The 22780-nt window shown below is 47.2% G+C and overlaps 1 protein-coding gene across 4 annotated transcripts in view; it reads right to left on the minus strand.

The window, feature by feature from the left end:
* LOC139394678 (proto-oncogene vav-like) overlaps window positions 1-22780 on the minus strand; it is a 53201-nt gene that overhangs the window by 9902 nt on the left and 20519 nt on the right. For 3 of the 4 annotated variants that reach the window (XM_071142770.1, XM_071142768.1, XM_071142767.1), the window contains 16 exons: window positions 22523-22588; window positions 21936-22044; window positions 21136-21237; window positions 16560-16628; window positions 13251-13354; window positions 11610-11709; window positions 11367-11462; window positions 11086-11154; window positions 10185-10357; window positions 9797-9932; window positions 9197-9306; window positions 7244-7345; window positions 6097-6191; window positions 5897-5919; window positions 3350-3386; window positions 2616-2752 (listed from right to left, as the gene is read on the minus strand). In XM_071142770.1, coding sequence (XP_070998871.1) covers window positions 2616-2752; window positions 3350-3386; window positions 5897-5919; window positions 6097-6191; window positions 7244-7345; window positions 9197-9306; window positions 9797-9932; window positions 10185-10357; window positions 11086-11154; window positions 11367-11462; window positions 11610-11709; window positions 13251-13354; window positions 16560-16628; window positions 21136-21237; window positions 21936-22044; window positions 22523-22588 — 1528 coding nt within the window. The remainder of the gene's footprint in view (window positions 1-2615; window positions 2753-3349; window positions 3387-5896; window positions 5920-6096; window positions 6192-7243; window positions 7346-9196; window positions 9307-9796; window positions 9933-10184; window positions 10358-11085; window positions 11155-11366; window positions 11463-11609; window positions 11710-13250; window positions 13355-16559; window positions 16629-21135; window positions 21238-21935; window positions 22045-22522; window positions 22589-22780) is intronic. The other variant, XM_071142769.1, reaches the window with a different exon arrangement.

A 22780-nucleotide genomic window follows, 5' to 3' on the forward strand; every position in this document is an offset into this window, starting at 1 on the left:
AAAAACCTAAGAAAGAAATTGAGAAACCTGTCCAACCAAAAACATAGAGACCCAGAAAATCAGAGTCTACGCCTTCACTATGGTGAATCACTAAAACAATACAGAAATACACTACGGAAAAAGAAGGAACAGCACGTCAGAAATCAGATCAATGTAACTGAAGAATCCATCCATATTCTAACCACTTCTGGGAAAATTGATGAGTTTTCTATCCAAAATGTAGATATATGGATAAACCACTTCTCCAAACAACAAAAACATATACTTGATCAATTACAAATCTTAGAGTCAACTATTAAAGACTACCACTGGATTCTCCATTTACAATTAATGAACTACAGGACAAAATACAACCCTCCAACCCAAAAAGGCCTGTGGTGTTGATGGTATCCTCAATGAAATGATCAAATATACAGACCACAAATTCCAAATGGCTATACTTAAACTCTTAACATCATCCTCAGCTCTGGCATCTTCACCAATATTTGGAACCAAGGACTGATCACCCAAATCCATAACATTTCACAAATAACAAGTCTGAAATCAAATTGGCGAAAAACACACAAATGTATTTCCACAAGGCTTTGTAGTGAGACAGGGACACATCAACAGAATGGCCAGGGCTCTAGAACAGTCTGAGACAGGGACACATCAACAGAATGGCCAGGGCTCTAGAACAGTCTACAGCACCCGGCATCACCCGGCATCACAAATGTCTACTGTTTTCTGATGATCTGGTGCTTCTGTCCCCAACCAAGGAGGGCCTACAGCAGCACCTAGATCTTCTGCTCAGGTTCTATCAGACCTGGGCCCTGTCAGACCTGGGCCCTGACAGACCTGGGCGCTGACAGTAAAACTCAGTAAGACCAAAATAATGGTGTTTCAAAAAAGGTCCAGTTGCCACAAATATAAATTCCATCTAGACACCGTTGCCCTAGAGCACACAAAAAACGATTACATACCTCGGCCTAAACATCCGCGCCACAGCTAACATACACAAAGCTGTGAACGATCTGACAGACAAGTCAAGAAGGGTATTCTACGCCATCAAAAGGAACATAAAATTTGACATCCAATTAGCATCTGGCTAAAAATACTTGAATCAGTTATAGAATCAGTTATAGAACCCATTGTCCTTTATGGGTGTGAGATCTCACCATATTGAGACTTTATGGTTGTGAGATCTCACCATATTGTCCTTTATGGGTGTGAGATCTCACCATATTGTCCTTTATGGTTGTGAGATCTCACCATATTGTCCTTTATGGTTGTGAGATCTCACCATATTGTCCTTTATGGGTGTGAGATCTCACCATATTGAGACTTTATGGTTGTGAGATCTCACCATATTGTCCTTTATGGGTGTGAGATCTCACCATATTGCCCTTTATGGTTGTGAGATCTCACCACATTGAGACTCTGCATGCAGTACTCTGCAAAAACATCCTCTGTGTACAACGTAAAACACCAAATAATGCATGACTATACCTGCTAATTATCAAAATCCAGACAAGAGCTGTTCAATTCCACAACCAGGACAGCAACACGATTAGACCCAACCAGGACAGCAACACGATTAGACCCAACCAGGACAGCAACACGATTAGACCCAACCAGGACAGCAACACGATTAGACCCAACCAGGACAGCAACACGATTAGACCCAACCAGGACAGCAACACGATTAGACCCAACCAGGACAGCAACACGATTAGACCCAACCAGGACAGCAACACGATTAGACCCAACCAGGACAGCAACACGATTAGACCCAACCAGGACAGCAACACGATTAGACCCAACCAGAACAGCAACACGATTAGACCCAACCAGGACAGCAACACGATTAGACCCAACCAGGACAGCAACACGATTAGACCCAACCAGGACAGCAACACGATTAGACCCAACCAGGACAGCAACACGATTAGACCCAACCAGGACAGCAACACGATTAGACCCAACCAGGACAGCAACACGATTAGACCCAACCAGGACAGCAACACGATTAGACCCAACCAGGACAGCAACACGATTAGACCCAACCAGGACAGCAACACGATTAGACCCAACCAGGACAGCAACACGATTAGACCCAACCAGGACAGCAACACGATTAGACCCAACCAGGACAGCAACACGATTAGACCGAATCATGAGAAAACAAAAAGAGAATTACTGACACATTGGAAAGAATTTACAAAAAACAGCTGCCTGATGTACGACCATATTAGAGACACATATTTCCCTCAGATTACACAGACACACAAAGAATTCGAAAACAAATCCAATTTTGATAAACTCCCATATCTACTGGGTGAAATTCCACAGTGTGACATCACAGCAGCAAGATGTGTGACCTGTTGCCACGAGAAAAGGGCAACCAGTGAAGAACAAACACCCCCAATAAAACCCATTTGAAGGAAAGAAAGAGAGAGAGAGAGGATGAGGGAGAGACGGTATCTCCACCCTCCCACACACTCATACTACAGGAAGCATGCTCTGCCTGCACCGTGTGTGTGTGTGTGTGCGTGTGTGCGTGTGTGCGTGCGTGCGTGCGTGCGTGTGTGTGAGTGGCGCGTGCGTGTGCGTGTGTGTGTGTGTGCGTGTTTCACCTCCCACCACGTTAGGTCGGCATCGGCTCTTGTCAGTTCGATGACATCACCCATGGAGAGGTGCAGTGGTTGGCCGAACGCTACAGGGGGCGGAGGTAAACCATAGTACTCCTGACACACCTCCATTGTAGGAAGGCCTGAGAGAGAGAGAGAGAGAGAGAGAGAGAGAGAGAGAGAGAGAGAGAGAGAATTTGTTAAATTCTACAACTACCTAAAAGGAAGTGAATCCCAAACCTGCCATCACCTACAGATAGATGAACCTGGAGAAGAGTCCCCTAAGCAAGCTGGTCCTGGGGCTCTGTTCACAAACACAAACACACCCTACAGAGCCCCAGGACAGCAACACAATTAGACCAAATCAAATCATGAGAAAACAAAAAGATAATTACTTGACACATTGGAAAGAATTAACAAAAAAACAGAGCAAACTAGAATGCTATTTGGCCCTAAACAGAGAGTACACAGCGGCAGAATACCTGACCACTGTGACTGACCTAAACTTAAGGAAAGCTTTGACTATGTACAAACTCAGTTTACGGTTAATTTTGTATTTGTTTATTTCACTTTTGTTTAGTATCTACCTCACTTGCATTGACAATGTTAACGTATGTTTCCCATGTCGATAAAGACCCTTGATTTGAATCGAATTGAGATGAGTTAAAAAACGTTCCCATTCTAATCTAATCCCAACTTGATTCAGTTATATAATGTTACTCTACTTCTGGGATCCTCACCTGGACTGGCTTGTCTGTGAGGAGCTGACTTCTTATTCTGTAGGAACAAGAAAGGTCACAGATATACAACCAACTAGAACAGACTCACAGATATACAACCCACTAAAACAGACCCACAGATATACAACCCACTAGAACATACTCACAGATATACAACCAACTAGAACAGACTCACAGATATACAACCCACTAGAACAGACCCACAGATATACAACCAACTAGAACAGACTCACAGATATACAACCCACTACAACAGACCCACAGATATACAACCCACTAGAACAGACTCACAGATATACAACCCACTAGAACAGACTCACAGATATACAACCCACTAGAACAGACTCACAGATATACAACCCACTAGAACAGACTCACAGATATACAACCCACTAGAACAGACTCACAGATATACAGCCCACTAGAACAGACTCACATATATACAACCCACTAGAACAGACTCACAGATATACAACCCACTAGAACAGACTCACAGATATACAACCCACTAGAACAGACCCACAGATATACAACCCACTACAACAGACTCACAGATATACAGCCCACTAGAACAGACTCACAGATATACAACCCACTAGAACAGACTCACAGATATACAACCCACTAGAACAGACTCACAGATATACAACCCACTAGAACAGACCCACAGATATACAACCCACTAGAACAGACTCACAGATATACAGCCCACTAGAACAGACTCACAGATATACAACCCACTAGAACAGACTCACAGATATACAACCCACTAGAACAGACTCACAGATATACAACCCACTAGAACAGACTCACAGATATACAACCAACTAGAACAGACTCACAGATATACAACCCACTAGAACAGACTCACAGATATACAACCCACTAGAACAGACTCACAGATACACAACCCACTAGAACAGACTCACAGATATACAACCCACTAGAACAGACCCACAGATATACAGCCCACTAGAACAGACTCACAGATATACAACCCACTAGAACAGACCCACTAGAACAGACCCACAGATATACAACACACTAGAACAGACTCACAGATAAACAACCAACTAGAAGAGACAACACACTCCAGAGGGGTATACTACATAGCAGGATCAATGAGTTAGCCAGCTGACTTTGATAAACAACCGGAAATAACTCTAGATGTTCTGGTTCATTAAGCAAGCTTATCAGAAGGGAACCATTCCACTCTCCCAGTAGCTTGGTTGGTGAGTAAAACCCTGGGAATTCAGACAGACAAAGAGGTCTAATGAACTTCCTCGTGTATTGATGTGATGTGTTTAGGTGAGCGGACACCTGGGGGGGGGATTGATCTGTGAGTCGTCCTTCGTGCCCACCTCTCATACCCTATAATTCTTGTATCTTTTTTTTTTGTGACTAATTTGCATACAGGTCCTGATTGGCCGATGAGGGTCAACCCTGATTAGAACCAGCTGCTGCTCATCTGTTGTTCTTTACAAATGCTGTTTTGAATGCAAATGAAAGTGTCCCTCTTGTACACACTGAAGAAGACTGTAGAGACACAACGTCTCTGATGCAGTAAAACCCTGAATAATGAAGTAAACTTAACGAGACATATTATTGAGTAGGATCCCATTACACTGAAGAAGGCTGTAGAGCCACAACGTCTCTGATGCAGTAAAACCCTGAATAATGAAGTAAACTTAACGAGACATATTATTGAGTAGGATCCCATTACACTGAAGAAGATTAACCAGACATATTATTGAGGAGGATCCATTACACTGAAGAAGATTAACCAGACATATTATTGAGGAGGATCCCATTACACTGAAGAAGGCTGTAGAGACACAACGTCTCTAATGCAGTAAAACCCTGAATAATGAAGTAAACTTAACCAGACATATTATTGAGGAGGATCCCATTACACTGAAGAAGACTGTAGAGACACAACGTCTCCGATGCAGTAAAACCCTGAATAATGAAGTAAACTTAACCAGACATATTATTGAGGAGGATCCCATTACACTGAAGAAGACTGTAGAGACACAACGTCTCTGATGCAGTAAAACCCTGAATAATGAAGTAAACTTAACGAGACATATTATTGAGTAGGATCCCATCACACTGAAGAAGATTCACGAGACATATTATTGAGTAGGATCCCATTACACCTCTTTGTTTGTCACTAAGAAAGCTTCACTTAATTAAGTTTGTGTTTTTGGTTGTTGATTCAGTTAGACCATGTTCCCCAAGGTCATTGAATTGAGAGAGACAGAAAGAAGTGAGAGGCCATTCAAGCTGGTCACCAGGACGACGATTAAGGCCCCGCCCCCCCAGCAACCTCTCTGATTCAGAGGGGCGGGGTTAATTGCAGTGATTTGTTCAACTGACCAGGTCTCCCCTTTTTCCATCCCCACAATACATCTGTTATTTCAGAATATCTAGACAGGTTGGCTGGCTGTACAAGTTCCTGCCGTAAAGTGTTCCTAGCTCACACAGTCATTACTCAGTAGTATAGTGACACGCTGCCAGAAAAAGAGCCTCTGAAAGGAGCCTTACCTTCTTCACGTTCCCTGAGTGGTCTGAAATACAAAGCACAACACAGCTGAGTGTACAACACTACACAAACCTGCAGAAAACATAGTGTCAAAGAAAACACACACACACACACACACACACACACACACACACACACACACACACACACACACACACACACACACACACACACACACACACACACACTTTAGTGGTTCTACCTGAGTTGCGTCCGCAGCCTGGTACTCTTCCCAGACATTCTTTATGAGCGGCCATTCTGCAACGACTACAACGATACCCCTGGAAGAATATCCCCCTGAGAGACAGAGAAGGAGGGAGGGAGAGGAGGGAGGGAGGGAGAAAGTATAGAGAGAAAGAGACAAAGAGGGGGAGAGAAGGAGGGAGGGAGACAGAGAGAGAGAGAGAAGGAGAGAGAGAAGGAGGGAGGGAGAGAGTATAGAGAGAGAAGGAAGGAGAGAGAGAGAAGGAGGGAGGGAGAGAGTATAGAGAGAGAGAGAAGGAGGGAGGGAGAGAGTATAGAGAGAGAAGGAAGGAGAGAGAGAGAAGGAGGGAGGGAGAGAGTATAGAGAGAGAAGGAAGGAGAGAGAGAGAGAAAGAGAGAGAAGGAGGGAGCAAGTATAGAGAGAGAAGGAAGGAGAGAGAGAGAGAGAGAGAAGGAGGGGAGAAGCAAGTATAGAGAGAGAAGGAAGGAGAGAGAAAGAGGAGAGAGACATAGAGAGAGAGAGAAGGAGGGGAGGAGCAAACATAGAGAGAGAGAGAGAAGGAGGGGAGGAGCAAGTATAGAGAGAGAAGGAAGGAGAGAGAGAGAAAGAGAGAGAGAGGATAGAGAGAGGAGAGTGAGATTGTGAGAAGTCAAACTATCTATCTTTCTATCTATCTGTCTGTATGACGAGTACTATTTAACCATTTAACTAACTATTTAGCCGTCTCATGGGGCTGGAATCTGTTCCGGGCCTTGTTGGTTCCAGTGGCATCGGTACCGCTTGCCATGCAGTAGTAGAGAGAACAGTCTATGACTTGGGTTGCTGGAATCTGACCATTTTTAGGGCCTTCCTCTGACACCGCCTGGTATAGAGGTCCTGGATGGCAGGAAGCTCTGCCCCAGTGATGTACTGGGCCGTACGCACTACCCTCTGTAGCGCCTTGCGGTCGGAGGCCGAGCAGTTTCCATTACAAGGGTTGATGCAGCCAGTCAGTGTGTGTGTGTGTGTGTGTGTGTGTGTGTGTGTGTGTGTGTGTGTGTGTGTGTGTGTGTGTGTGTGTGTGTGTGTGTGTGTGTGTGTGTGTGTGTGTGTGTGTGTGTGTGTGTGTGTGTGTGTGTGTGTGTGTGTGTGTGTGTGTGTGTACCTGAGGAGCATACTGCAGGCCTTGCAGGAGGTGGTATCTTCAAAGCAGTGCATCTGGAAGTCATGACTGTTGGCAGTACAGTTCTCTGGACACATGTTGGACCTGCGGATCAATCAACCAATCAACCAATCAACCAATCAACCAATCAACCAACCAAATAAATCCACCAGTCAGTCAATTAGTCAATCCCTCCCTCCATCCATCCATCCACCAATCCCTCCCTCCCTCCCTCCATCCATCCACCAATCCCTCCCTCCCTCCCTCCATCCATCCATTCACCAATCCCTCCCTCCCTCCCTCCCTCCATCCATTCACCAATCCCTCCCTCCCTCCCTCCCTCCATCCATTCACCAATCCCTCCCTCCCTCCCTCCCTCCATCCATTCACCAATCCCTCCCTCCCTCCCTCCATCCATCCACCAATCCCTCCCTCCCTCCATCCATCCACCAATCCCTCCCTCCCTCCCTCCATCCATCCACCAATCCCTCCCTCCCTCCATCCATTCACCAATCCCTCCCTCCCTCCCTCCCTCCCTCCATCCATCCATTCACCAATCCCTCCCTCCCTCCCTCCATCCATTCACCAATCCCTCCCTCCCTCCCTCCATCCATCCACCAATCCCTCCCTCCCTCCATCCATCCACCAATCCCTCCCTCCCTCCCTCCATCCATCCACCAATCCCTCCCTCCCTCCATCCATCCACCAATCCCTCCCTCCCTCCATCCATCCACCAATCCCTCCCTCCCTCCATCCATCCACCAATCCCTCCCTCCCTCCATCCATCCATCCACCAATCCCTCCCTCCCTCCCTCCATCCATCCACCAATCCCTCCCTCCCTCCATCCATCCATCCACCAATCCATCCCTCCCTCCATCCATCCATCCACCAATCCATCCCTCCCTCCATCCATCCATCCATCCATCCATCAATCCCTCCCTCCCTCCCTCCCTCCCTCCCTCCCTCCCTCCCTCCCTCCCTCCCTCCCTCCCTCCATCCATCCACCAATCCCTCCCTCCCTCCCTCCCTCCCTCCCTCCATCCATCCACCAATCCCTCCCTCCTCCCTGGCTTCATCCCTCCATCCACCAATCCCTCCCTTCATCCCTCCATCCACCAATCCCCCCCTCCTTCCCTCCATCCATGCACAAATCCCCACCTCCCTCCCTTCATCCACCAATCCCTCCCTCCCTCCATCCATCCACCAATCCCTCCCTCCATCCATCCATCCACCAATCCCTCCCTCCCTCCCTCCCTCCCTCCCTCCCTCCCTCCCTCCCTCCCTCCCTCCCTCCCTCCCTCCCTCCATCCATCCACCAATCCCTCCCTCCTTCCCTCCATCCATGCACAAATCCCCACCTCCCTCCCTTCATCCACCAATCCCTCCCTCCCTCCCTCCATCCACCAATCCCTCCCTCCCTCCATCCATCCACCAATCCCTCCCTCCCTCCATCCATCCACCAATCCCTCCCTCCCTCCATCCATTCACCAATCCCTCCCTCCCTCCATCCATCCACCAATCCCTCCCTCCCTCCATCCATCCACCAATCCCTCCCTCCATCCATCCATCCACCAATCCCTCCCTCCCTCCATCCATTCACCAATCCCTCCCTCCCTCCATCCATTCACCAATCCCTCCCTCCCTCCATCCATTCACCAAACCCTCCCTCCATCCATCCACCAATCCCTCCCTCCCTCCATCCCTCCCTCCCTATATCCATCCACCAATCCCTCCCTCCATCCATCCACCAATCCCTCCCTCCATCCATCCACCAATCCCTCCCTCCATCCATCCATCCACCAATCCCTCCCTCCATCCATCCACCAATCCATCCCTCCCTCCCTCCATCCATCCACCAATCCATCCCTCCCTCCATCCATCCACCAATCCCTCCCTCCATCCCTCCATCCACCAATCCCTCCCTCCCTCCATCCATGCACTATTGTATGACTCACAGGGCCATCTCAAACTGCTCCAGCCATTTCTTCTTGAGATCTCTGGTCTTGAAGAAAAGGTCGTATCCTGTCTTCCCATAATAGTCTATAAGCAGGAAGAAATGTGACCACTACACACACACACACACACACACACACACACACACACACACACACAGGATAAGTTTAGTACAAAATGTGGGGAGAGGAGAAGACAAGACAGGTGAAGGAGGAGGAGACGAGAAGAGAAGAAAGAGCAGAGAAGAGAAGGAGAAGACAAGACAAGAGAAGGAGGAGAAGACGAGAAGAGAAGGAAGAGCAGAGAAGAAAAGAAAAGAGGAGAGAAGAGAATGAAGAAAAGAGGAAAGAAGAGAATAGGAGAAGGAGAAGACAAGAAAAGAGAAGGAGGAGAAGACGAGAAGAGAAGGAAGAGAAGAGGAGGGGAAGAGCAGAGAAGAGAAGGAAGAGAAGACGAGGGAAGGAAGAGAAGACGAGAAGGAAGAGAAGAGAAGAGGAGGAGAAGAGAAGGAGAAGACAAGACAAGAGAAGGAGGAGAAGACCAGAAGAGCAGAGAAGAGAAGAGGAGGAGAAGAAGAGGAGGAGGAGAGCAGACTAAGCTACCTTCTTGCTGTCCTTCTCCCCGGTGGTCTCGTCTCGTAGCTGGTAGTACTGCAGGTCTATAATCTCCTTCAGTTCCATCGTCTCCCCACTCTTCTTCTTACACACTAGCATCGCCTTGTCAAACAGGAACGCATACCTGACACACGCACACACACACACACACACACACACACACACACACACACACACACACACACACACACACACACACACACACACCGTTGTAAAACAACAATACAGACCTCACACTCACTCACACGCATACCTGACCCCCCCCTCCCCCACACATACACACAGACTAACACATACTGTGACACACACACAGCCCCCCCCCCCCACACACACACACACTGACACACAATGTGACCCTCCCCACACACACACCCACCTGTCCTGTTTGGACTTCTTCTCTGAGGAGCTGATCTTCAGTTCCCCATCTATCTTGGGTCGTCCGTACAGAGCCAGAGACTGAGTCATGTTCTCTATAGACAACTGGAAGGTGGTGATCTGTTTGATGATCTCGTTGTCTCTCTTTACCTCGTTCACACACTGAGCCAGGTCCTGAAACACACATACACACACACACACGAGCGCACACACACACACACACACACGCACACACGCACACGCACACACGCACACACGCACACACACACACACAGTTTACCCTTCCAGTAAAGTCTGGAAGAGGAGCTCATGCTTGTCCTGTTAGTAAAGTCTGGGAGAGGAACTCATGCTTGTCCTGTTAGTAAAGTCTGGGAGAGGAACTCATGCTTGTCCTGTTAGTATCAGTGAAGTCTGAGAGAGGAACTCATGCTTGTCCTGTTAGTATCAGTGAAGTCTGAGAGAGGAACTCATGCTTGTCCTGTTAGTAAAGTCTGGGAGAGGAACTCATGCTTGTCCTGTTAGTAAAGTCTGGGAGAGGAACTCATGCTTGTCCTGTTAGTAAAGTCTGGGAGAGGAACTCATGCTTGTCCTGTTAGTAAAGTCTGGAGGAGGAACTCATGCTGGTCCTGTTAGTAAAGTCTGGGAGAGGAACTCATGCTTGTCCTGTTAGTAAAGTCTGGAGGAGGAACTCATGCTTGTCCTGTTAGTGAAGTCTGGGAGAGGAACTCATGCTGGTCCTGTTAGTATCAGTAAAGTCTGGGAGAGGAACTCATGCTTGTCCTGTTAGTATCAGTAAAGTCTGGGAGAGAAACTCATGCTTGTCCTGTTAGTGAAGTCTGAGAGAGGAACTCATGCTTGTCCTGTTAGTATCAGTGAAGCCTGGAAGAGGAAGGTCAACTCACTCTCATGGCGTCTAGAGCTGTCCGAAGGTTTTCTTTCTCTGTATTGCTGGATGTGTGTTTCACCAGCTCCTGGTAATCACATTACACTATTAACACTGATGCATTTAAGCCACATGTGTGTTGAGAAAACACACACACACACACACACACACACACACACACACACACACACACACACACACACACACACACACACACACACACACACACACACACACACACACACACACACACACACACACACACACACACACACACACACACACACACACACAGTGTACCTGGAGCAGTAGGTGGTATTTGAGGACTCTCTGCATGGGAACCATGAGTAGATCACGCAGAGAGAACCTGCCACTGTTAGCCCTCTTAGAGCACTCCTAGAGAGGGGAGGGGAGTGTGTGGGGGGGGGGGGGGGGGGGGGATCAGTTCAGTGTAAATTAAAAGAGAATAAGCTACTTCAGAGTATCCACCTCTCTGTCCTCCTCCATGTTTCATATGGGTGATGTATCCACCACTATTCTCACCTCTAGTTTCATCTTAACTCCTTCCTTCATGGCGGACATCTTGTCCAGGTGTTTAGTAGCTGCTTCCACCTGACTGCAGTACCGCCCATACGGCAACAACCTGGGAGAGAGAGATATATTTCAGCAATAAGGCTCGAGGGGGTGTGGTATATGGGCAATATACCACGTTTAAGGGCTGTTCTTACGTAAGACGCAACACTGAGAGCCTGAATACTGCCCTTAGCCGTGGTATATTGGCCATATATCACAAACCCACAAGGTGCCTTACTGTAGAGCTGCCGCTTTAAAGGTGCCAGACTCTAACCCGGAAGCTTACAAGAAATCCTGCTATGCCCTGCGACAAACCATCAAACAGGCAAAGCGTCAATACAGGGCTAAGATTGAATCATACTACACCGGCTCCGAAGCTCGTCTTATGTGGCAGGGCTTGCAAACTATTACAGACTACAGAGGGAAGCACAGCCGTGAGCTGCCCAGTGACACGAGCCTACCAGACGAGCTAAATCACTTCTATGCTAGCTTCGAGGCAAGCAACACTGAGGCATGCATGAGAGCATCAGCTGTTCCGGACAACTGTGTGATCACACTCTCCATAGCCGACGTGAGTAAGACCTTTAAACAGGTCAACATACACAAGGCTGCGGGGCCAGATGGATTAGCAGGACATGTGCTCCAGGCATGCGCTGACCATGACTACAGACCCGTAAATGACTACAGACCCGTAGCACTCACGTCCGTAGCCATGAAGTGCTTTGAAAGGCTGGTAATGGCTCACATCAACACCATTATCCCAGAAACCCTAGACCCACTCAAATTCACATACTGCCCAAACAGATCCACAGAAGATGTCATCTCTATTGCACTCCACACTGCCCTTTCCCACCTGGACAAAAGTAACACCTATGTGAGAATGCTATTCACTGACTACAGCTCAGCGTTCAACACGATAGTGCCCACGAAGCTCATCACTAAGCTAAGGACCCTGGGACAACACCTCCCTCTGCAACTGGATCCTGGACTTCCTGACAGGCCGCCCCCAGGTTGTGAGGTTAGGTAGCAACACATCTGCCAGGCTGATCCTCAACACTGGAGGTCCCCAGGGGTGCGTGCTCAGTCCCCTCCTGGACTCCCTGTTCACCCACGACTGCATGGCCAGGCACGACTCCAACATCATCATTAAGTTTGCAGACGACACAACAGTGGTAGGCCTGATCACCGACAACGACGAGACAGCCTATAGGGAGAAGGTCAGAGACCTGGCCGGGTGGTGCCAGAATAACAACCTATCCCTCAACGTAACCAAGACTAAGGAGATGATTGTGGACTACAGGAAAAGGAGGACTGAGCACGCCCCTAATCTCATCGACGGGGCTGTAGTGGAGCAGGTTGAGAGCTTCAAGTTCCTGGGTGTCCACATCAACAACAAACTAGAATGGTCCAAACACACCAAGACAGTCGTGAAGAGGGCATGAAGAGGGCAAAGCCTATTCCCCCTCAGGAAACGAAAAAGATTTGGCATGGGTCACTGCATTTCACTGTAAGGTGTATTCGGCGCACGTGACAAATAAACTTTGATTTGATATTTCTCTACCTCTCTTTGTATTTGATGAAGACCTGGTAATTGATTTGATATTTCTCTACCTCTCTTTGTAGTTGATGAAGACCTGGTAAAGGTTCTCGGCATTCAGGGTTAAGATCGAGGTCTGGATCTCCCCCAGCAGACTACGATGGGTTACAGCCAGATCCTACACAGAGAGTCAGAGAGGGAGGGAGGAGAGAGAGAGAGAGAGAGAGAGGGAGGGGGGGGAGAGAGAGAGAGAGAGAGAGAGAGAGAGAGGAGAGGGAGAGAGAGAGAGAGAGAGAGAGAGAGAGAGAGAGAGAGAGAGAGAGAGAGAGAGAGAGAGAGAGAGAGAGAGAGAAAGAGGGGGAGGGGGTAAGAGGGGGAGGAGGAGGGAAATGATGACTTCATATGTTGGGGGCTGTTTCACACATAGTTTACCCTGTACCCACACAGTTTACCCTACACACATAGTTTAACCTACACACACACAGTTTACCCTATACACACAGTTTACCCTATACACACACAGTTTACCCTGTACACACACAGTTTACCCTACACACACACAGTTTACCCTGTACACACACAGTTTACCATGTACACACAGTTTACCCTACACACACACAGTTTACCCTACACACACACAGTTTACCCTACACACACACAGTTTACCCTACACACACACAGTTTACCCTACACACACACAGTTTACCCTACACACACACACACACAGTTTACCCTACACGCACAGTTTACCCTACACACACACAGTTTACCCTACACACACACAGTTTACCCTACACACACACAGTTTACCCTACACACACACACACAGTTTACCATACACACACAGTTTACCCTACACACACACAGTTTACCCTACACACACAGTTTACCCTACACACACAGTTTACCCTACACACACAGTTTACCCTACACACACAGTTTACCCTACACACATAGTTTACCCTACACACACACAGTTTACCCTATACACACAGTTTACCCTATACACACACAGTTTACCCTACACACACAGTTGACCCAGTACACACACAGTTTACCAGTACACCCAGTTTACCCTATACACACACAGTTTACCCTATACACACACAGTTTACCCTGTACACACACAGTTTACCAGTACACCCAGTTTACCCTATACACACACAGTTTACCCTATACACACACAGTTTACCCTGTACACACACAGTTTACCCTACACACACACAGTTTACCCTGTACACACACAGTTTACCATGTACACACAGTTTACCCTACACACACAGTTTACACTACACACACACAGTTTACCCTACACACACACAGTTTACCCTACACACACACAGTTTACCCTACACACACACACAGTTTACCCTACACACACACAGTTTACCCTACACACACACAGTTTACCCTACACACACACAGTTTACCCTACACACACAGTTTACCCTACACACACACAGTTTACCCTACACACACACAGTTTACCCTACACACACACAGTTTACCCTACACACACAGTTTACCCTACACACACAGTTTACCCTACACACACAGTTTACCCTACACACACAGTTTACCCTACACACACAGTTTACCCTACACACACACAGTTTACCCTACACACACAGTTTACCCTACACACACAGTTTATCCTACACACACAGTTTACCCTACACACACACAGTTTACCCTACACACACACAGTTTACCCTACACACACACAGTTTACCCTACACACACACAGTTTACCCTACACACACAGTTTACCCTACACACACACAGTTTACCCTACACACACAGTTTACCCTACACACACAGTTTACCCTACACACACACAGTTTACCGTACACACACAGTTTACCCTACACACACAGTTTACCCTACACACACAGTTTACCCTACACACACAGTTGACCCAGTACACACACAGTTTACCAGTACACCCAGTTTACCCTATACACACACAGTTTACCCTATACACACACAGTTTACCCTGTACACACACAGTTTACCCTACACACACACAGTTTACCCTGTACACACACAGTTTACCATGTACACACAGTTTACCCTACACACACACAGTTTACACTACACACACACAGTTTACCCTACACACACACAGTTTACCCTACACACACACAGTTTACCCTACACACACACACAGTTTACCCTACACACACACAGTTTACCCTACACACACACAGTTTACCCTACACACACACAGTTTACCCTACACACACACAGTTTACCCTACACACACACTACCCTACACACACACAGTTTACCCTACACACACACAGTTTACCCTACACACACACAGTTTACCCTACACACACACAGTTTACCCTACACACACACAGTTTACCCTACACACACAGTTTACCCTACACACACAGTTTACCCTACACACACAGTTTACCCTACACACACAGTTTACCCTACACACACAGTTTACCCTACACACACACAGTTTACCCTACACACACAGTTTACCCTACACACACAGTTTATCCTACACACACAGTTTACCCTACACACACACAGTTTACCCTACACACACACAGTTTACCCTACACACACACAGTTTACCCTACACACACACAGTTTACCCTACACACACAGTTTACCCTACACACACACAGTTTACCCTACACACACAGTTTACCCTACACACACAGTTTACCCTACACACACACAGTTTACCGTACACACACAGTTTACCCTACACACACAGTTTACCCTACACACACAGTTTACCCTACACACACAGTTTACCCTACACACACAGTTTACCCTACACACACACCTATGGAGATAATGACTTCTTTCTACAGTCACTATACAAAACATTAGGAACACCTGTTCTTTCCATGACTGACCAGGTGAATCCAGGTGAAAGTTAAGATCCCTTATTGATGTTCAGTCAGTGTAGATGAAGGAGAGGAAACGAGTTAAAGAAGGATTTTTAAAGCCTTGAGACAATTGAGAGATGGATTGTGTATGTGGATCATTCAGAGGGTGAATGGGCAAGACTAAACATGTAAGTGCCTTTGAACAGGGTATGGTAGTAGATGCCAGGTGTACCGGTTTGTGTCAAGAACTGCAACGCTGCTGGGTTTTTCACGCTCAACATTTTCCCGTGTGTATCAAGAATGGTCCACCACCCAAAGGACGTCCAGCCAACTGGACACAACTGTGGGAAGCGTTAGAGTCCACACGGGCCAGCATCCCTGTGGAAAGGCTTTCCACACCTTGCTGTGCCCTGACAAACTGAGGCTGTTCTGAGGTCAAAGTATTAGAAAGGTGTTCTTAATGTTTGGTTTAGTCTGGTTGAGTATAAACACAACAATATGTACAGAAGGAAGAACAGAACATACCGCCGTGTTGATGAAGATGCTCTCTATGTCGTGAGGCTGAAGGAACTTCTGGAGGGGCTTCATGAAGTGCTACGCACACAGAGAGAGAGAGAGAGAGAGAGAGAGAGAGAGAGAGAGAGAGAGAGAGAGAGGGAGAGTTCAGTTTGACAGCAGTAAGAGAGAGAGAGAGTTCAGTTTGACAGCAGTAAGAGAGAGAGAGAGAGAGAGAGAGAGAGAGAGAGAGAATTACAGTTCAGTTTGACAGCAGAGAGCGAGAGAGAGAGAGAGAGAGAGACAGAGAGAGAGAGAGAGAGTGGGAGAGAGAGAGAGAGAGAGAGAGCGAGAGAGAGAGAGAAGAAGAGATATAGAGAGAAAGTGAGAGAGAGAGAGAGAGAGAGTTACAGTTAAGTTTGACAGCAGAGAGAGAGAGAGAGAGACAGAGACAGAGACAGAGACAGAAGAAGAGATGTAGAGAGAGGAGGGAGAGAGAAGGAGAGAGAGAGGGAGGGAGTAGGAAGAGAGAGAAGAAGAGAGCTAGAGAGAGAGGGAGAGAGAAGGAGGGAGCGAGAAGGAGGGACAGAGAGAGGATGAGAAGGAGAGAGAATGAGAGAGAGAGAAGAGAGCTAGAGAGAAAGAGAGGGAGAGAAGGAGGGAGAATGAGAGAGAGAGAAGAAGAGAGCTAGAGAGAGAAAGAGAGAGGAGGGAGAAAGAAGAGAGCTTGACAGAGCAAGAGAAAGAGAGACGGAGGGACATAGAGAAAGAGAGAAGAAAGTACATAGAGAAAGAGAGAATGAGGGACAGAGAGAAAGAGAGAAGAAGGTATATAGAGAAAGAGAGAATGAGGGACAGAGAGAAAGAGAGAAGAAGGGACATAGAGAATGAGGGACATAGAAAGAGAGAAGGAGGGGCAGAGAGAAGGAGGGATAGATAGAAAGAGGGGCAGAGAAATAGAGAAGGAGGGGCAGAGAAAGAGAGAAGGAGGGACAGAGAAAGAGAGAAGGAGGGACAGAGAAAGAGAGAAGGAGGGACAGAGAAAGAGAGAAGGAGGACAGAGAAAGAGAGAAGGAGGGGCAGAGAAAGAGAGAAGGGGGACAGAGAGAAGGAGAGGAGAACAGAGAGAAGGAGATGAGAACAGAGAGAAAGAGAGAAGGAGGACAGAGAGAAAGAGAGAAGGAGGTACATAGAAAGAGAGAAGAAGGACAGAGAAAGAGAGAAGGAGGTACATAGAAAGAGAGAAGAAGGACAGAGAAAGAGAGAAGGAGGGACAGAGAGAAAGATAGGAGGTACATAGAAAGAGAGAAGAAGGACAGAGAAAGAGAGAAGGAGGGACAGAGAGAAAGAGAGGAGGTACATAGAAAAAGAGAAGAAGGACAGAGAAAGAGAGAAGGAGGGACAGAGAGAAAGAGAGAAGGAGAGAAGGAGGGACAGAGAGAAAGAGAGAAGGTCAGAGAGAAAGAGAGAAGGAGGACAGAGAGAAAGAGAGAAGGAGGACAGAGAAAGAGGACAGAGAAAGAGAGAAGGATGACAGAGAGAAAGAGAGAAGAAGGGACAGAGAAAGAGAGGAGGAGGACAGAGAGAAAGAGGACAGAGAGAAAGAGAGGAGGAGGACAGAGAGAAAGAGAGGAGGAGGACAGAGAAAAAGAGGACAGAGAGAAAGAGAGGAGGAGGACAGAGAGAAAGAGGACAGAGAGAAAGAAAGGAGGACAGAGAGAAAGAGAGAAGGAGGACAGAGAGAAAGAGAGAAGGAGAACAGAGAGAAAGAGAGAAGGAGGACAGAGAAAGAGAGGAGGAGGACAGAGAAAGAGAGGAGGACAGAGAGAAAGAGAGAAGGAGGAAAGAGAGAATGAGGACAGAGAGAAGGAGGACAGAGAGAAAGAGAGAAGGAGGGACAGAGATAAAGAGAGAAGGAGGACAGAGAGAAAGAGGACAGAGAGAAAGAAAGGAGGACAGAGAGAAAGAGAGAAGGAGGACAGAGAGAAAGAGAGAAGGAGAACAGAGAGAAAGAGAGAAGGAGGACAGAGAAAGAGAGGAGGAGGACAGAGAAAGAGAGGAGGAGGACAGAGAAAGAGAGGATGAGGAAAGAGAAAGAGAGAAGAAGGGACAGAGAGAAAGAGAGAAGGAGGTACATAGAAAGAGAGAAGAAGGACAGAGAAAGAGAGAAGGAGGTACATAGAAAGAGAGAAGAAGGACAGAGAAAGAGAGAAGGAGGGACAGAGAGAAAGATAGGAGGTACATAGAAAGAGAGAAGGACAGAGAAAGAGAGAAGGAGGGACAGAGAGAAAGAGAGGAGGTACATAGAAAAAGAGAAGAAGGACAGAGAAAGAGAGAAGAAGGGACAGAGAGAAAGAGAGGAGGAGGACAGAGAGAAAGAGGACAGAGAGAAAGAGAGGAGGAGGACAGAGAGAAAGAGAGGAGGAGGACAGAGAAAAAGAGGACAGAGAGAAAGAGAGGAGGAGGACAGAGAGAAAGAGGACAGAGAGAAAGAAAGGAGGACAGAGAGAAAGAGAGAAGGAGGACAGAGAGAAAGAGAGAAGGAGAACAGAGAGAAAGAGAGAAGGAGGACAGAGAAAGAGAGGAGGAGGACAGAGAAAGAGAGGACAGAGAAAGAGAGGATGAGGAAAGAGAAAGAGAGAAGAAGGGACATAGAGAAAGAGAGAAGAAGGGACATAGAGAAAGAGAGGAGGACAGAGAAAGAGAGAAGGAGGGACAGAGAAAGAGAGAAGGAGGACAGAGAAAGAGAGAAGGAGGGGCAGAGAAAGAGAGAAGGGGGACAGAGAGAAGGAGAGGAGAACAGAGAGAAGGAGATGAGAACAGAGAGAAAGAGAGAAGGAGGACAGAGAGAAAGAGAGAAGGAGGTACATAGAAAGAGAGAAGAAGGACAGAGAAAGAGAGAAGGAGGTACATAGAAAGAGAGAAGAAGGACAGAGAAAGAGAGAAGGAGGGACAGAGAGAAAGATAGGAGGTACATAGAAAGAGAGAAGAAGGACAGAGAAAGAGAGAAGGAGGGACAGAGAGAAAGAGAGGAGGTACATAGAAAAAGAGAAGAAGGACAGAGAAAGAGAGAAGGAGGGACAGAGAGAAAGAGAGAAGGAGAGAAGGAGGGACAGAGAGAAAGAGAGAAGGTCAGAGAGAAAGAGAGAAGGAGGACAGAGAGAAAGAGAGAAGGAGGACAGAGAAAGAGGACAGAGAAAGAGAGAAGGATGACAGAGAGAAAGAGAGAAGAAGGGACAGAGAAAGAGAGGAGGAGGACAGAGAGAAAGAGGACAGAGAGAAAGAGAGGAGGAGGACAGAGAGAAAGAGAGGAGGAGGACAGAGAAAAAGAGGACAGAGAGAAAGAGAGGAGGAGGACAGAGAGAAAGAGGACAGAGAGAAAGAAAGGAGGACAGAGAGAAAGAGAGAAGGAGGACAGAGAGAAAGAGAGAAGGAGAACAGAGAGAAAGAGAGAAGGAGGACAGAGAAAGAGAGGAGGAGGACAGAGAAAGAGAGGAGGACAGAGAGAAAGAGAGAAGGAGGAAAGAGAGAATGAGGACAGAGAGAAGGAGGACAGAGAGAAAGAGAGAAGGAGGGACAGAGATAAAGAGAGAAGGAGGACAGAGAGAAAGAGGACAGAGAGAAAGAAAGGAGGACAGAGAGAAAGAGAGAAGGAGGACAGAGAGAAAGAGAGAAGGAGAACAGAGAGAAAGAGAGAAGGAGGACAGAGAAAGAGAGGAGGAGGACAGAGAAAGAGAGGAGGAGGACAGAGAAAGAGAGGATGAGGAAAGAGAAAGAGAGAAGAAGGGACAGAGAGAAAGAGAGAAGGAGGTACATAGAAAGAGAGAAGAAGGACAGAGAAAGAGAGAAGGAGGTACATAGAAAGAGAGAAGAAGGACAGAGAAAGAGAGAAGGAGGGACAGAGAGAAAGATAGGAGGTACATAGAAAGAGAGAAGGACAGAGAAAGAGAGAAGGAGGGACAGAGAGAAAGAGAGGAGGTACATAGAAAAAGAGAAGAAGGACAGAGAAAGAGAGAAGAAGGGACAGAGAGAAAGAGAGGAGGAGGACAGAGAGAAAGAGGACAGAGAGAAAGAGAGGAGGAGGACAGAGAGAAAGAGAGGAGGAGGACAGAGAAAAAGAGGACAGAGAGAAAGAGAGGAGGAGGACAGAGAGAAAGAGGACAGAGAGAAAGAAAGGAGGACAGAGAGAAAGAGAGAAGGAGGACAGAGAGAAAGAGAGAAGGAGAACAGAGAGAAAGAGAGAAGGAGGACAGAGAAAGAGAGGAGGAGGACAGAGAAAGAGAGGACAGAGAAAGAGAGGATGAGGAAAGAGAAAGAGAGAAGAAGGGACATAGAGAAAGAGAGAAGAAGGGACATAGAGAAAGAGAGGAGGACAGAGAGAAAGAGAGAAGGAGGACAGAGAGAAAGAGAGAAGGAGGACAGAGAGAAAGAGGACAGAGCGAAAGAGAGAAGGAGGAAAGAGAGAATGAGGACAGAGAAAGAGAGGAGGACAGAGAGAAAGAGAGAAGGAGGAAAGAGAGAATGAGGACAGAGAGGAGGACAGAGAGAAAGAGAGAAGGAGGGACAGAGAGAAAGAGAGAAGGAGGACAGAGAGAAAAAGTAATACCTGTAATATGGACTCCAGCGTGTCAGTGTATTTCTCCTCTGTCAGTCTGATCTCCTGCAGGCAGCATTCTCTCTTATCCACCTCCATCTTCTGCTGATGCTGCTGTAATACAACCACAATTACACAACCATAACACAACCATAACACAACCATAACACAACCATAACACACCCATAACAAAACCATAACACAACCATAACACAACCATAACAAACCCATAACACAACCATAACACACCCATAACACAACCATAACACAACCATAACAAACCCATAACACAACCATAACAGAACCAATAAACAACAATAACACAACCATAACACACCCATAACAAAACCATAACACAACCATAACACAACCATAACAAACCCATAACACAACCATAACACACCCATAACACAACCATAACACAACCATAACAAACCCATAACACAACCATAACAAAACCATAACAGAACCAATACACAACAATAACACAACCATAACACAACCATAACATAACCATAACACAACCATAACACAACCATAACAAAACCATAACTGAACCAATACACAACAATAACAAAACCATAACAGAACCAATACACAACCATAACATAACCATAACAAAACCATAACACAACCATAACAAAACCATAACTGAACCAATACACAACAATAACAAAACCATAACAGAACCAATACACAACCATAAAATGACCATTCCCGAGTGTAAAAACAGCTCCCCCATCCTTTAAGTGTGAAAACAATGTAGCTGAGTTAACACATCTCTGGTAGTATTGACCGTTGTCTTCTCTCACCATCTCCGATGGCTCATCGGCCCTCATCAGGTCTTCATATATCTCATCCCCCTCATTCTCCTCATCCTCCACACAGTCATAAAGGTCATCATCCTCGTCCACTGTTTCACTGAGAGGGGGAGAGAGGGGAGGGAGAGAGGGGAGGGAGAGAGAGAGGGGGGAGGGAGAGAGAGAGAGAGTGGAGGGAGAGAGAAAGGGGAGGGGGAGAGAGAGGGGAGGGAGAGAGAGAGGGGGTGATAGAGGGAGGGAAGGAGATGAGAGGGGAGGGAGAGAGAAAGGGGAGGGGGGAGGGAGAGGAGGGAGAGAGAAAGGAGGGAGGGAGAGAGATGGGGGAGAGAGGGGGAGAGAGAGGGAGGGAGAGAGAGAGTGGAGGGAGGGAGAGAGAGAGACGGGAGGGAGAGAGTTGGGGAGAGAGAGGGGAGGGAGAGAGAGAGAGGAGGATGAGAGAGAGGGGAGGGAGAGAGAAAGGGGAGGGGAGAGAGAGGGGAGGAAGGGAGAGAGAGGGAGGAAGGGAGAGAGAGAGAGGATCAAATTAGTCATTATGATTCAACACACACACACACACATACACACACACAGTAACTTACTCAATCTGGTCAGAGAGACCGTTGTAGATATCATCATCAGCAATACAGACATCTATTGGGAAAGACCTGAAGAGAGAGAGAGAGAGAGTGGAGAGATGGGAGAGGTGGGGAGAGAGAGAGATGGAGGAGGTGGGGAGAGAGAGAGATGGGGGAGGTGGGGAGAGAGAGAGGGGAGAGATGGGGGAGGTGGGGAGAGAGAGAGAGAGGGGAGAGATGGGGGAGGTGGGGAGGGAGAGAGAGAGAGAGGGGAGAGATGGG

Source organism: Oncorhynchus clarkii, unplaced genomic scaffold, assembly GCF_045791955.1.
Source record: "Oncorhynchus clarkii lewisi isolate Uvic-CL-2024 unplaced genomic scaffold, UVic_Ocla_1.0 unplaced_contig_14129_pilon_pilon, whole genome shotgun sequence".
Classification (NCBI taxonomy): domain Eukaryota; kingdom Metazoa; phylum Chordata; class Actinopteri; order Salmoniformes; family Salmonidae; genus Oncorhynchus; species Oncorhynchus clarkii.